Below are 14471 nucleotides of genomic sequence, written 5' to 3'. Positions count from 1 at the left end.
GTTGGCGGTTTATTTGGGATACCATTTGTATTTTGTTTTTGCAAAATAGTCAGGCTGAATGCCAGTTTGTTGTTTTTATAAAAAACAACTATTTATTAGTGGGGAATGTATGGCATTGTTTGCCGAGGGGTAAGGCAGGGAAGACTATAGTTTCGGATCACGCCACTGATCCTCATCAGTTCCCTTAGTTTTTTGTTGGGATATTCTCCCCAGAAGCTATTGCTTCTATACAAAAAACCTTTCATACCCAAATGTCTCTTGTAACAAAGCGAAGTACTTAGCTGACCAACGACATAAACTGCATGAGAATTTCGCTGGAGCATCACTTCGAGGTTAACAAGGCATTTACAAACAATACCACACCTTTCCCACTCCAAAATGTTCAAATGGCACCAAATTTAGTACTTTCTTAACTCCAAAAATGTTCAAATGGCACCAAATTTAGTACTTTTCGTACCCATAAGTACAAATTTCCAAATGTACCTCAATCCTGCTTTCAAATAGTAATTGTAAGTCAAAATTTAAGAATTCCAGCTCTGTCTATTCATAAAAACCAAATTATAGCAGAATTGGTACCATTCTGTACTTTCGTACTCATATTCCAAGCCTACCTCAATATTCCAAACTTGCTTTCAAATAGTAATCGTAAGTCCATATTAAAGAATTTCAGCTCTGTCTGTTCACTAAATTGTACCAGATTTGTACCACAGTAACCTAATTTGCAACTTTTAGGATACGAGTTCTACCCACTCACCAAAGTCCAAATTGTACCAAATTTTGTGCTTTACGTACCCATAAGTACGAATTTCCAAAACTACCTCAGTCATGCACTCGAATAATACCAAGTCCGCATTTAAAGATTCCAGTCAATTCAAGTTGTAAACAAATTTAGTACAATTTATTACTTTTCGTATTTATGAGTTCGTATTTCTAACACTGTCTCAATCCTGTGCTGTAGCAGCAAATATAAGTTTTCCATCTCTATCCTTTCACTCAAATCTAAATTGTACTAAACTTAGTACACATACTTACGCATTTTCAAAACTATCCCCATGTCTATTCCTACACTCCAACCTTAATTTTAATTCCAAATTTTAGGATTCCCACTCCCACAAAACGAATTGTACTATATTTAGTAGAATTCTGTAATTTTCATTCCAAATTCAAGATTTCCACCTCTATTCATTCACTCAAATCTAAATTGTATACCATTTAGTACACATAATGACGAATTTTCAAAACTGACATATCAAACCGACATATCTAAATACTGTACTCCAACTATAATATAAAAATTTCAGAATCTTAGCCCTATCCGTTCACACAAAAGCAATTTGTAGACTGGTCCCAAATTTATTATTTTTTGTTTCTATATTTAAGAATTTCCTACACTCCAACAGTAATTTAATTCCAAAATTCTGGAGTCCAGCTCTATACGTTCACACATAATGAAGTTGTACCAAATATAGTACCATTTAGTATACATAAGTACTATGCTTCCATATCTCAATTCTACACTCCAACAGCAACCATAATTCCAAATTTTAGGTTTCCAGCTCTATGAAAATTTGAAATTTTGAGTAGTTCCGATTGTTAATATTTCCAATTAACTATAAATATTTAAGAGAGCTAAGTAGTTCCGACCCCTCACATTAAATTTGTATTGCCCAATTAATGTTAATATTTAAGAAGTTTGAGTAGTTACAATCGCTCCCTTTTAAATAATATTTTTTAATTTTATATATTTATATTGTTTGATCGGTTTACATCCCTTTTTGAGCAATATTAATTCAATTTGTCAGAATGAATTTTATATTGTTAATATTTTTTACATAAATTTACATTGAGAACTGCGACAGGGTGCCTCCTTATGACGCCAGTGGACCATTTACATGAGGAGGCAATGGTCTTACCCGCACATCGTCAAAACAGGATGTTGTCGATGCAGTACCTGTATGAGTGTTATCGCAGGAATCATACGCTGCATCTCTTTAACTGCCCTGCTAAACCCCCCCATCAGTCTTCGAAATCTCTTTGGACGCAGCCGTTACAGATTGCAACCTTCCTGAACCTGGGAACAGATGAGTCAGAACCAGATTAATTTAATACAACAAACATGTAGATAGTTGCTACAACAACAACAACAACAACTCCAATAGTAGTCCTAATTCTTCTTTTGAAGATTCCATCTCTATACACTCAACTAAATCCAAATAGTACCAAATTTAGTACAATTTTGTACTTTTTATACACATAAGTACGAATTTCTTAAACCTTTTTCATACATCAACACTACTTCCAAACTTGTATTCCTTATAAAATTTCAAAATTGTAGTTTAATATATACAATAAGAACTAAATTTAGTAAATTTTAGTACTTTTCGTACACTTATAGGTCGAATTTCTAAAAACCCTTTTGTATATCTTTCTAACATTTCATCAGTGACCCAAATTCCAGAATTCTAGCTCTTCCCGTTCGCCTAATACAAAGAGTACCATATTTGGTACATTTTAGTACTTTTCGTACCCTTCTAGTTCGAATTTCCACAAACCCAATATTATCTCATTTTATCTTTATTTTTGTGTGATTTTCTCGAATATTACTTGTTATCATTAATGTTAATGTAAATAAAATAATCAATAATTGTTATTTTATTACCTTCTTATTTGTGACATCTACTTTCCGTCTCTATTACAGTTTCCACTTAGTCTGTCTATTACTATTACCAAACACATGCAACCGTTAAACAGCTGATCAAAATAGTTTCATTCATATTTCCGTGTTATTGTTGTTGTTAGTGGTGCTGTTATTGCTGTTGTTATTCGTGTAGTAGTAGAGTTGGGGCACACGTTCTTGGTGTTGGTTTGTTTTCGTTTCATTCGGTTTAGGGTTTACATTTTTCAAAATTTTCAATTAACAATACCACCAACATCATGTTAATACCAAGAATATTGAATAGGGCCACAAACACTTTTCTACAAAGTGGATTGGCCACGAAGAAGACACCATTTGTACCACTCTACAAGAAATTCTACACCACAAAGGCTGAGGAAACTGATGCGGAGACAGCAACAATAACAATTGGTGATGTAACCAAGAACATTAAACCACCCAAGAATCCAGAATTGGTGCCTCAAAAATATAGTAAGTTTGTTGAGAAAATAAAACAATTTCCAAGTATTTTATTAAATGTTTTATTCGATTTTCAGTCCAATATGCCGAAGATGGCACCATGGAACTTACCCAGTCAGCTTTACATCATTTACGTTGGATGCTGCAAAAAGATACGCTGAAACAAGACATGTTTCTGTTGGGTCAACCAGGTGCCCTAAGGCGACAATTGGCTATGCAGTTTTTGGAATTGACCCAACGTGAATTGGAATACATTGCACTGAGTCGTGACACCACAGAAAGTGATTTGAAACAAAGAAGAGAAATCAAGAATAAGGCTGCCATCTATTATGATCAGGTGGGTGTCTAGTGTCACTACTTGCAAGTGGACTTTGTACCCGAGAGTCAATTAATTAATTCTATTTTTTTCAATAGTGTGCTGTGCGTGCTGCCATCAATGGCCGTGTCTTAATTTTAGATGGTGTGGAACATGCCGAACGTAATGTATTGCCAATTCTGAATAATTTGCTGGAAAATCGTGAAATGCATTTGGAAAATGGTAAATTTTTAATGGCTCCCGAACGTTATGATAAACTATTGGAGGTGAGTGTAATGAAGGTGACTTTCTTAGTTGGAGGTTTATTAATGAATTGTTTTTTTTTTCTTTCAGACCTACTCCAAAGAGGAATTGGATTCATGGGGCTTATTGAGGGTCTCGGAAGATTTCCGTGTTGTTGCCTTGGGTTGCCCAACACAAAAATATAAGGGTACTCCTTTGGATCCTCCTCTCAGATCACGTTTCCAGTCTCGTAATGTTTCACATTTTTCATTTGAGGTAAGTCTATAGAGCAGGGATGCTCAAAAATTCTTAAAAAAGTATGAATTGACTTAACAAAGAGATCACAGAGTTCTCGAGCATGAGCAGCACTGGTATATAGTGTTGTATGAGGTTTTTGGTCAGGAGGCTTCAGTAAATCTCAACAAATCTTGGTGGCCTACTATGATCACCTGTTCCCACAGCCAATTTGGAAATCTTTTAATTGACACAAAATGGCCCAACAGTTCACAAGAAAACATTGGAAAACATGGTTAACGGTTTGAGTGAATTAGAAGAAATATAGAGGTAGGCTAGCAAAACTTCATGGATTGCTGCCACAAATGAGGTTGTGAATGTTGTCAAACATTTAGAAATGTATCCCGATGAAAACATGTCCGAATTGGTGGGTAATGTTTGAATTTCGACGAATACTAACCTGAAGCCGTAGAACAAACACAGGCCAAACACGGCTTACTCATTGAGGGAACTCTGTGATCTCTCTCCTTAAGTCGTTCTATATGGTAGATTCTCAATAACTATGCCGCAAAGAGTTGTATGCTCTTCGTAAGGAGAAGAAAATGCAAATGACAGAGAATCGAAAAAGTGGTTTAGGTGTTTCCGGACAAATGTCCCATGAAGTTTTGCTGAATTACCTCTGTTCCACACATGAGGTTGTGAATATTCACAAACAATTAGTAAAGTATCCCGATGAAAACATGTCCAAATTAGTGGGTAATTTTTGGATTTCGATAAATACTAACTTGAATCCGTGGAACAAACATGGTTTACCAATTGAGGCCTAGGTCGCAATGAGTTGTATGCAATTCGTAAGAAAAAGAAAATGCAACCGACAGTGAATCGGAAGTGTGGTTTAGGTGTTTTCGGACCAAAGTAAAGTAGAAGCTGGAATTTGACATTCTTGGGGGGATGCGCATCGTTGCCCAATATCATATGGGCAATGATGTGTATGTATCATCCATATAAAGGCCCCACCTAATTTTAGATCGTTTCCTCGACAGAGGCATTTATGACACTACAATTTATCTACATTTATTTATTTCCTTTCATTCCAGGAAATGCTTATCGACTTGAGATCCAAGGCTGCCAATGTACCTGTGGAAAATCTAAAATCCCTGCTATCATTTGGATTGGCCATACAATCAGCTGATTCTGCTGCTAATCTACCCGATTTCCCACTGGACAATGTACATTTGGTGGCTAAAATGATGGTAAGTGGAAATACCCCACATTCGATTTAATAAAAAAAAATTAACTTTCTTTACCTTTACAGAATTCCAATCCAAATTTGACCACCTATGATGCTCTCAATCGCCTCTACCCCTACCGTTCCGCATTGAAAAAAGAACAACAAGATCGTATAAAGAATCTGTTGAAATCATTTAAAATCGATACAATGGCAACCAAGGCTGTTGGTGAAATTACCAACAAAAAATTGGAGAATTCTCAAAATATGGTCGAATTCCATATTGATGGTGTTCAGGTGAATGTTCCCGGTGGCAGCCATGTTACGTTGACACAAAAACAAAAAGATTTTGTTGATCTAGAACATCAACGTAATATTTTGGCACAAATGATACAGGCCATTGCTGTGAGTGATATTTGCCTATTGGGTCCAAAAGGTGTTGGTAAAAATACCTTGGCTCAACATTTAATGCATCGTTTGCAACAATCCTTGGAGCCAATGGTTTTGTATGAGGATATGACTTCGCGAGATTTGATTCAGCAACGTATTACCACACAGGAAGGTGACACGGTGTGGAGAGATTCACCACTTGTAAGGGCTGCTAAAATGGGTTCTGTTGCACTCTTGAATGGTATCAATCGTGTCCACAAGAGTACCATGACAGTGTTGCAACGTCTCATACATGATCGTGAATTGCAATTGTGTGATGGTACCACACTTTTGGGTGGAGAACGTTATGAATCGTTGCTGCAACAAGGTTTTACAAAATTGCAATTGGCCGAGAAGGGTATTCTAAAAATTCATGATAGTTTCCGAATTATTGCCCTGGCAGAACCACCAAATCTAAATTCTCCCTCCCAAAATTGGTTGACACCCGAAATGATGAGTTTGTTTTTGTTCTTGGAAGTACGTCCCTTGCAACAATCCGAGGAATTTACAATTATGAAGAAATTATATGGCAACATTGATGATAGCATCCATAAGGTCATTGATTTATCTCACACCCTAAGAGATTCCACAGATGCTACTTTGCAAAACTTGGCCGGAACATTGTCCACTAGACAATTATTGAAAATTGCCCGACGCATGTCTTCCTACCCCACGGATGTTCATGAAATTATTCAAAATACTTTCCTTACCAAATTTATGCCTGCCCTACCAAGAGCTGCATTGGAGAATGCCATGAGACAGGTGGGCATTGAACCAGATACCTCAAGTCATGGTGGCAAACGTAAGATAACCGTGGAGAATGGTGTCCTTCGGATTGGTGCAACTGAAATGAAATTGGAGCAGGCCACCGAGGAATCCAAGGTGCCCAGTACATTGTTCTATGAAATGCCTCAGCATGTGGCCTTATTGGAACGTCTTCTCCAAGATTTCTTAATTGGTGATCATTTGCTGTTGGTGGGAAATCAAGGTGTGGGCAAGAATAAGTTGATTGACAAACTTCTGCAGTTGATGAACAAGCCACGTGAATATTTGCAGTTGCATCGCGATACCACGGTCCATAGTTTAACGGTACAGTCCACATTGCGTGATGGTCAAGTAGTTTATGAAGACAGTCCTTTGGTAAAGGCAGTGAAATCCGGCCACATCTTGGTCATCGATGAGGCTGACAAGGCTCCCGTAAATGTCACCTGTATTTTGCGCACACTCGTTGAAAGTGGTGAAATGATGTTGTCCGATGGCCGTAAAATTGTTGCTCCCGGTGATAAGGCAGCTGCTTTGGAAGAGAATCCAGCCCAGGAAATAATTGAAACCCATCCCAACTTCCGTTGCATTGTTTTGGCCAATCGTCCCGGTTTCCCATTCTTGGGTAATGATTTCTTTGCCTCATTGGGTGATGTTTTCAGTTGTCATGCTGTTGATAATCCCACACCCGATTCGGAAATCTTTTTATTGGCCCAATATGGTCCCTCTGTGCCAAAGAAGACCTTGGCCACATTGGTTAATGCTTTTGGTGAATTGCGACAAATGGCCGATGAAGGTTTACTGAACTACCCCTACTCCACTCGAGAGGTTGTGAATATTGTCAAACATTTAGAAAAGTATCCCGATGAAAATATGTCCGAATTGGTGGGTAATGTTTTGGATTTTGATAAATACCAACCCGAAGCCTTGGAACAGGTTACCACTGTTTTGGCCAAGCATGGTTTACCCATTGAGGCCTATGCCCGCAATGAGTTATATGCCCTCCGTAAGAAGAAGGAAATGCAACTGACAGTGAATCGGAAAAGTGGTTTAGGTGTTTCGGGGCCCAAATATGGCAAAGTTGATCCCAAAAATGATCCCCATGTAGGTGGTAATACCTGGGCTGGTGGTAGTGGTGGTCGTGACACTGCCGGTCTTGGTGGTAAAGGTGGTCCCTTTCGTTTAGATTCCGGTCATAAGGTTCATCAACTTTCCGACGAAGAGAAAGATGACATCCCCGAAGAAGTTAAGAAGGCTGCCCGTGAAATGAATCGTAAATTTTATGAAGAAAAGCTAAAGGAAATTCGCATGTCAGCTCATGATCATCAATTGTATGCCCAATTTAGTGATCCCATACGCAAGCAGGTACAACAGCTTAAGGCCATATTGGATGCTATGCAAACCAAGAGTAAGGAGAGGCAATGGCAAAAATATCAAACCCATGGCGAGTTAGATGATACTCGTCTTATTGAGGGTATCACTGGGGAGAAGAATATCTATAGACGTCGTGCTGAAGCCAATCCCTGGGCTGATCACGTCCAAGAGAAACCAAATCGTTTGAAATTGGTTGTAGATGTGTCCGGATCCATGTATCGTTTCAATGGTTACGATGGTCGTTTGGATCGTGAACTGGAAGCTGTTGTTATGGTTATGGAGGCGTTGGAAGGTTTCGAAAAGAAGGTGGTCTATGACATTGTGGGTCATAGTGGAGAGGGCTATGAAATTCCATTTGTTACCAAGAATAGTCCACCACGCACAGATAAGGAACGTTTCGAAACGATTCGTATGATGCATGCTCATTCACAATTCTGCTGGTCAGGTGATAGTACTGTGAAGGCTGCCAAAGAGGCTGTGAACACGTTGGCTGAAGAGGATTATGATAATTCGATTGTGGTAGTGTTGAGTGATGCTAATTTGTCACGTTATGGTATCCAGCCAAAGGATTTCGCCAAGGCCCTCATGAATGGCGAACCTAAGGTTAAGGGTCATGTGATATTTATTGGCAGTTTGGCCGAGGAGGCTGACATGTAAGTAAAAAAATCGATTTAATTTTAATTTTTTTTAATTATTCAAGTTTTGAGAATAAATTATTTAAATTGTTTAGATTTAGATTCCAGATTTAAATGGCAAATTTAATGTATTTTTAAAAAATAATTTTTAAAATGTCTTTTAAACGCCTTTTTTATTTAAATTTCTTATTTCTCTCTTTACAGCATTAATTCCCAAATGCCAGCCGGCCATAGCTATGTCTGCATGGACGTATCAACATTACCGCAAATTTTGAAACAAATTTTCACATCATCTTTATTGTGATAGATTGTGTACCTACCTATCTACCTATCAAATGTTAGCTGTTAAGACGTAAAGAAACCGAACCTAGTGGAATTAGAAAAATTTTACAAAACTAAATAAAATGTATATTTAAAAAAAAAAAAAGAAATGTTAAAAATGTGTAAAATGTTGTTATTTATATCTATTTGTTTAATATAAACAAACAATTGTGTGTGTCTATTTTTATATATTTAGAAACGAAAAAAAGATAATATAAAAATTGTATAGACTATAAACCACCAGTAATGCATTTATTTTATTTACCTCTACAACAATTTATACACATGATGATAATGAAAACGACAAAAATAAATTTACAAGTACAAAAAAACACAATTTTTTCAATTGGTTTTAATTTAATGTGTTTTAATTAAAAATAGACTTATAATAGAAAAAAATGTTTATTATAAGACTTGTATCTGTAGGTGTTTGCGACAACTTATGACACATGTAATATTAATTTCATGTGACTTGGTAAAAATATCAAGATCGTGTAATTTCTAACTATTTCTTACTTACTATTAAGATTCACCATTCGCTTTGTGGGTATAAATATTCTGGACGTAAAACCAAGAAGGGGTTCAATTAGGAATTTAAAATTTATCATCGAATAGGAAATATACAAGTTATTGGCCATGAAATAGTCTCTAGAAGGTGTGACAATAGCTTCTGATTGAAACCCGCCAACAAAAAGGAATAGAAAATTAACATTTGACGAAATCGACCAACATGAAGATGCTTCAAATAATCTACGCAATAAAATCTGAAACTTGGGCAAAAACGCCAGAAATTTGGTATAGCACAGGCTGTCCAAATCGTGTAAACTGCATTTTTTTACATTCACTAAAAAAACAAGTCGATATTTAAATATTTTTGAACTTTCACATTTTGCTAATTTTCTCTTATTTAAAATAAGTTTTATATAATTTGTCAATATGGAATAAAACATTAGTGTCTACTTTGTTTATATTTCACAAAAAATAGTCAATATTTTTAATATCTTCGATCTTTCACATTTTGCTAATTCTCTCTTATATAACATAAGTTTATATATATGTTGTCAATATGAAATAAAACTTTAGATTTCCCTCGAACCATGTGTGCAAATTTTATGAAAATCGGTTAAGTCGTTGCTGAGTTATTTGCATTTAAAGTTGACGATCTTCCAAAATATAGCAACTGTTCGGTGCTGTTCGCCTATTACCTGAAAACGAAAAACCACACAAAAATTAGACTTGTAAAAATGGTTATAGCTACTGTACATACACGGCACAGTTGTACAGTTGTGTTACATTCAATTTGCGCCTAAAATCAGTCGCCTACTGTACACACACGGTACATTTGCACAGTACACAAATACTGGGGGTTCGCCTAAAAGTATGCTACAATTTTCTTTATAAACCAGCAGCAGCAAAAAAATTGTCATTTTTTAAGGATGCAATTTTGGTATGTTTTTCATTTTCAGCTAATAGGCGAACAGAACCGAACAGTAGCTATATTTTGCAAGATCGTCAACTTCAAATGCAAATAACTCAGGGACTACTTAACCGATTTTCATAAATTTTGCACACATGGTTCGAGGGAAATCTAAAGTTTTATTCCATTTTGACAAAATATATATAAACTTATGTTATATAAGAGAGAATTAGCAAAATGTGGAAGTTCGAAGATATTTGAAATATTGACTTTTTTTGTGAAATATAAACAAAGTAGACACTATCTTTGCATAGCGTATTGAATTTAGTCCAGAACGACCGGTATCCGGTTGTAAATCGGCCATGTTTTTGTACATTCCGCCTTATGCAGAATGATTGTATACATGTAGACTATGCTTTGTGCCTCATCGAAATATTGGTTTTAGACCTAATGTTGCTTTGGACCAAATCCATTTGAGACAATTTTGAGTCGATTTACAAATGTCCATACGTCCGTCCGTCTGTCTGTTGTTGTTGTAGCAGCCCTATTGTTTTTACACAATGGGCTGATGTGACAGACGTTGGCCGAGAAAGATTCGGGTCGTTTTGGATCGTAGACCCCTCTGTCGTAGAAACGCCGTCTGTCGAAGGGAGTACCGGATTTCATCCAAACTTTGCACATCGTAATATTTCTTTCAAACTAAGTTCAAGTACCGTGATGGGGAATATCGGTTAAGTCCGTATTGTACATCCCACACAAAATTGTCAAAAATGATATATTTGAACCAAATTCAGCACAATCTATTATTTTTGGTACCTCCCCCACAAAAAGTCAACATTTTACTAACCTGTAAATTTAATTTGAAGCAAAATAAATAAACGATCTAATTTTTTGTCTTGCACATCCAAATATGTAACCAAAACTACTACTTTAAATTCGAAGATGGGATCTTAAACCATGCTGAAATCCTCAACACAAAAAAAATATTCAAATAGATTTAACAAAATATATATATATATATATATTTATTTGGTTTTTAAATTTTTTCTTACATGGTATACATTTTTTAAGTCTTTTATTTACAATATTTTGGTTAAAATTATAGCAATATTAATATATTATATGTATATAAATATTTCAATATTATAATATTTTTTCCTTAACTTAATTAAAATGTTTTTTATTTAAAGCAAAACAAAGAACTAACAAATTATGACAAAAAATAATTATAATAACATAGACTGTTGACTAACTTTTTTACATATACGCTGATTTTTATTATCTTCAGTTATGGTTTAACATACTGTTATTACTGTCATATAACATATAACTTAAAGTGTATTTACTGAAGACAATATAAACTAAGCGCTGAAATAATTTGTAATGTTTGTGTGTGTATATTCAGATTCTCTTCGCTAGAGGTATTCTAACTACAAGCCCCTTTAAGGGGTCCCACAGAAAACATATATGAGGTCCTCTGTCTATCTATAGGAGATCTGTATGATTTATTCTGTCTATCAATGATCTTCTGTGACTATAAAGGACCTGCAGAAAACCTGTTGGAGCTATTCAGTCTCTAAGAGAACTGTAGAAGGCCTTTTGTCCCCAGAAGATCTGTAGAAGGTATTCTGTTTCTAAAAGAACTGTAGAATGATCCATAAAATACATGTGGAAATGCCTGTCTCTAAGAGTTTGCCTGTCATTAGAAAACTTTTCTTTTTATTTCTTTTTTCGTTTGAAGAACTGCAAGTGGTCTTCTGACTATGGTCTTCTACTCTTTTAGGAAGGCCAACTCTAGTGGTCCTGTATAAGAAATCCTTCAGTTTTTTTTTTAAAAATTCCTTTTTTCTTCTATAACAAGTCCTTCGGGTCCTTTATGAGGACCTATATTTAGGATGTAAGTGTATCCTTTCAGAAACTGTAATATCGAATTACACCCAACTGTGATTTACCCAAAACTTTCAAATGAAAAACTAAATAGGTTCCAAACACATTCAACGCCCTGCCATGTTGTTATTATTCAGAGACGTTGGATTCAATCTGCTCTTAGCTGTCGTAACCAAAATGGAAATTGAATTGAATTTTTGTTATGACAATGTTATTAGGGCAGTTTCTTTGGGTGGAAGCTGCCCAATATTTAAGAGAACCCATATAGAGCAGACCTTTCTGATGACAGATATACCTAACTGTGGATCAACACTGATCATGTGCAAAATTATATATTCACCGAACAAAGGTAAGATCCTTGGTGCACCATTTACCTCAAAATATCAGAGGGAGTGGACTAGTGGGTCCCATCTTCAAACTTGATATAGGCTTGGTAAATATACTAGGTTGTACAAAGTTTGGTTGATATTGAACTTATAAATATTGAAAATTGTGACCCTTTGTGGGCTATTTCGGGTGAAATCAATTAATCCCTTCTAGAGTTATCGTGTGCACCAGCCGGTCAGGCAGACATATCTATCTATACTAATAAAAGAGTACAGTAATTGACTGACTTAACGATTCATCAACGCCCAGACGAAACGGTTGAAGGTAGAATATTGAAATTTTGGGTGAGGATCACTCTTGGTCCAAAGGTGACAGATAAGGCTGGGTTTTTGGAAATTCGTACTAGAGAACGGTACGATAAGTACTTAATGTGATACCATTTGTATTTGGCAAACCGGTAGAGCCAGAACTCTTAAATTTTAAATGAGGGTCGCTGATGGAGTGTAAAATAGATAAATAACACTTGTGGGTACTAAATTTGGTACAATTTGAATTTTAGGTGAACCGATAGAGCTAGAATCATGAAATTTGGGGTCAGGATCACTGTTGAGGTGTAAAATTGATATATGTAGGAAGTTTTAGAAATTTGTACTAATGAATACTAAATTTGGTACAATTTAAATTGTGAGTGAATCAATAGTTGAAAATAGTTGGAATCCTGAAATTTTGATTTAGGACCAATGTGGAGGTGTAGCATTGGGGTATGTAGGATTTTTTAGAAATCCTACTAAATTTGGTACAATTTAAATTGTGGGTGAATCAATAGAGTTGGAATCCTGAAATTTTGATTTAGGATCACTGTGGGAGTGTAGGATTGGAGTATGTAGGAATTTTTTTAATTTGGTACTACTTTGTACTAAATTTTGTACAATTTGAATTGTGGGTGAACCGATAGAATTGTAATCGTGAAACTTTTAGTTAGGATCACTGTGGGGGTGTAGGTTTGGGTTAAATAGGAAGTTTTGGATATTTGTACTGCTGTGTACTATATTTGGTACAATTTTAATTGTGGATGAACCGATAGATTTGGAATTCTCAAACTTGTATTTATGATAACTGTGGGGATGTGGGTTTGGGTTCAGTAGGAAGTATTGGAAATGTAAAAACATGTATGTGAATGAGAGAACGAAGGTCGACTCGATTCTATCGATATAAGAGGATGTATATGGGGTTTTGCCAGACTATGGATTTAGCTTCAGAGTATGTTAAAGTTCAGTAGTACAGTCGAAAAAAATTATAACAAAGTTCAAGGGACAGGCGGAATTGGTCGCTATAAGTAATAATCGTTATATAAGCTATGAAATAAGGGACAAAACTTGTTTTTGGGTCTTCTGGATACTCTCATTATACCTGTTATGTAGCTAAAAATGGTGTTAATATGAACGAATTCGAATGTCATATGGTCAGACCTGGGCAAATATACTACTCCTCTTACTGGAAACATACATTTTTAATATTTGTTCGTATTTGATTTTTTAATAAAATTTGAAATGGAGTTAATCAGACGGACATACAAAAACCGATTAAAAATATACAATGCAATGATAAATAGAGGTTATGGGTCTATATAAAATATGCAATGCAATGATAGAGGTTATGGGTCTATCTATTCTCATATGTATACATTTTGTGGCTTAAAGAAAAAAAAATAAATATATCCATCATCAAAAACCATCGCTCAGTATCAAAGAATTCTATTTCCTAAAGACTGTACTGGCTTTTAAAAAGGAGCCATCGAACAGCATTCTATGGATCCGTCATTCCAAAATGGTTATTGTATGCCAATTGAATGTAATTGGTTTACGATCAGCACGTAAAGCACAGAGTAATCCTCAGTTTTGAGTTCATTTCCATCCCTAAATACACAAAACATTACGAAACATTAAATTATCCTAAACAAAACTAAACAAAGAACATACATCTCTCCTCCTCCTCAAAATTAACTTAATTTAAATATACATATAAACTTTTAAACTAAAAAACAAATATTAAGCTTATAACGTTCTTATAACCTGAGATCACATTCTTAGAATATTATACACAAAAGATGCAGAGAGAAGACATAGAAGGAAGGGACATCATATAATCTCCTCAAGAAAAGACGGAAGCATAAGAAATGCATTTCA

At 35.5% G+C, this 14471-nt stretch overlaps 1 protein-coding gene across 1 annotated transcript; it reads left to right on the top strand.

The window, feature by feature from the left end:
• The first annotated feature begins 2934 nt into the window (after window positions 1-2934).
• LOC133332966 (von Willebrand factor A domain-containing protein 8-like) lies at window positions 2935-8644 on the top strand. Its single transcript, XM_061541330.1, has 7 exons — window positions 2935-3145; window positions 3211-3470; window positions 3548-3715; window positions 3783-3947; window positions 5003-5158; window positions 5221-8351; window positions 8538-8644. The coding sequence occupies exons 1-7, from the start codon at window positions 2935-2937 to the stop codon at window positions 8635-8637; spliced, it is 4191 nt and encodes a 1396-aa protein (XP_061397314.1). The 3' UTR covers window positions 8638-8644.
• Window positions 8645-14471: the final 5827 nt, after the last annotated feature.

Source organism: Musca vetustissima, unplaced genomic scaffold, assembly GCF_032173495.1.
Source record: "Musca vetustissima isolate MV318-11 ecotype Yass unplaced genomic scaffold, APGP_CSIRO_Mvet_v1 utg56658, whole genome shotgun sequence".
NCBI classification, from domain to species: Eukaryota; Metazoa; Arthropoda; class Insecta; order Diptera; family Muscidae; genus Musca; species Musca vetustissima.
This window is presented reverse-complemented; position numbering and strand designations above follow the sequence as displayed.

Coding starts and splice junctions, on each gene's coding strand:
- LOC133332966 (XM_061541330.1), top strand. CDS start 2,935: ATGTTAATACCAAGAATATTGAATAGGGCCACAAACACTTTTCTACAA. Junction 3,146..3,210: donor ATTGGTGCCTCAAAAATATA/GTAAGTTTGTTG, acceptor TTCGATTTTCAG/TCCAATATGCCGAAGATGGC. Junction 3,716..3,782: donor GTTATGATAAACTATTGGAG/GTGAGTGTAATG, acceptor TTTTTCTTTCAG/ACCTACTCCAAAGAGGAATT.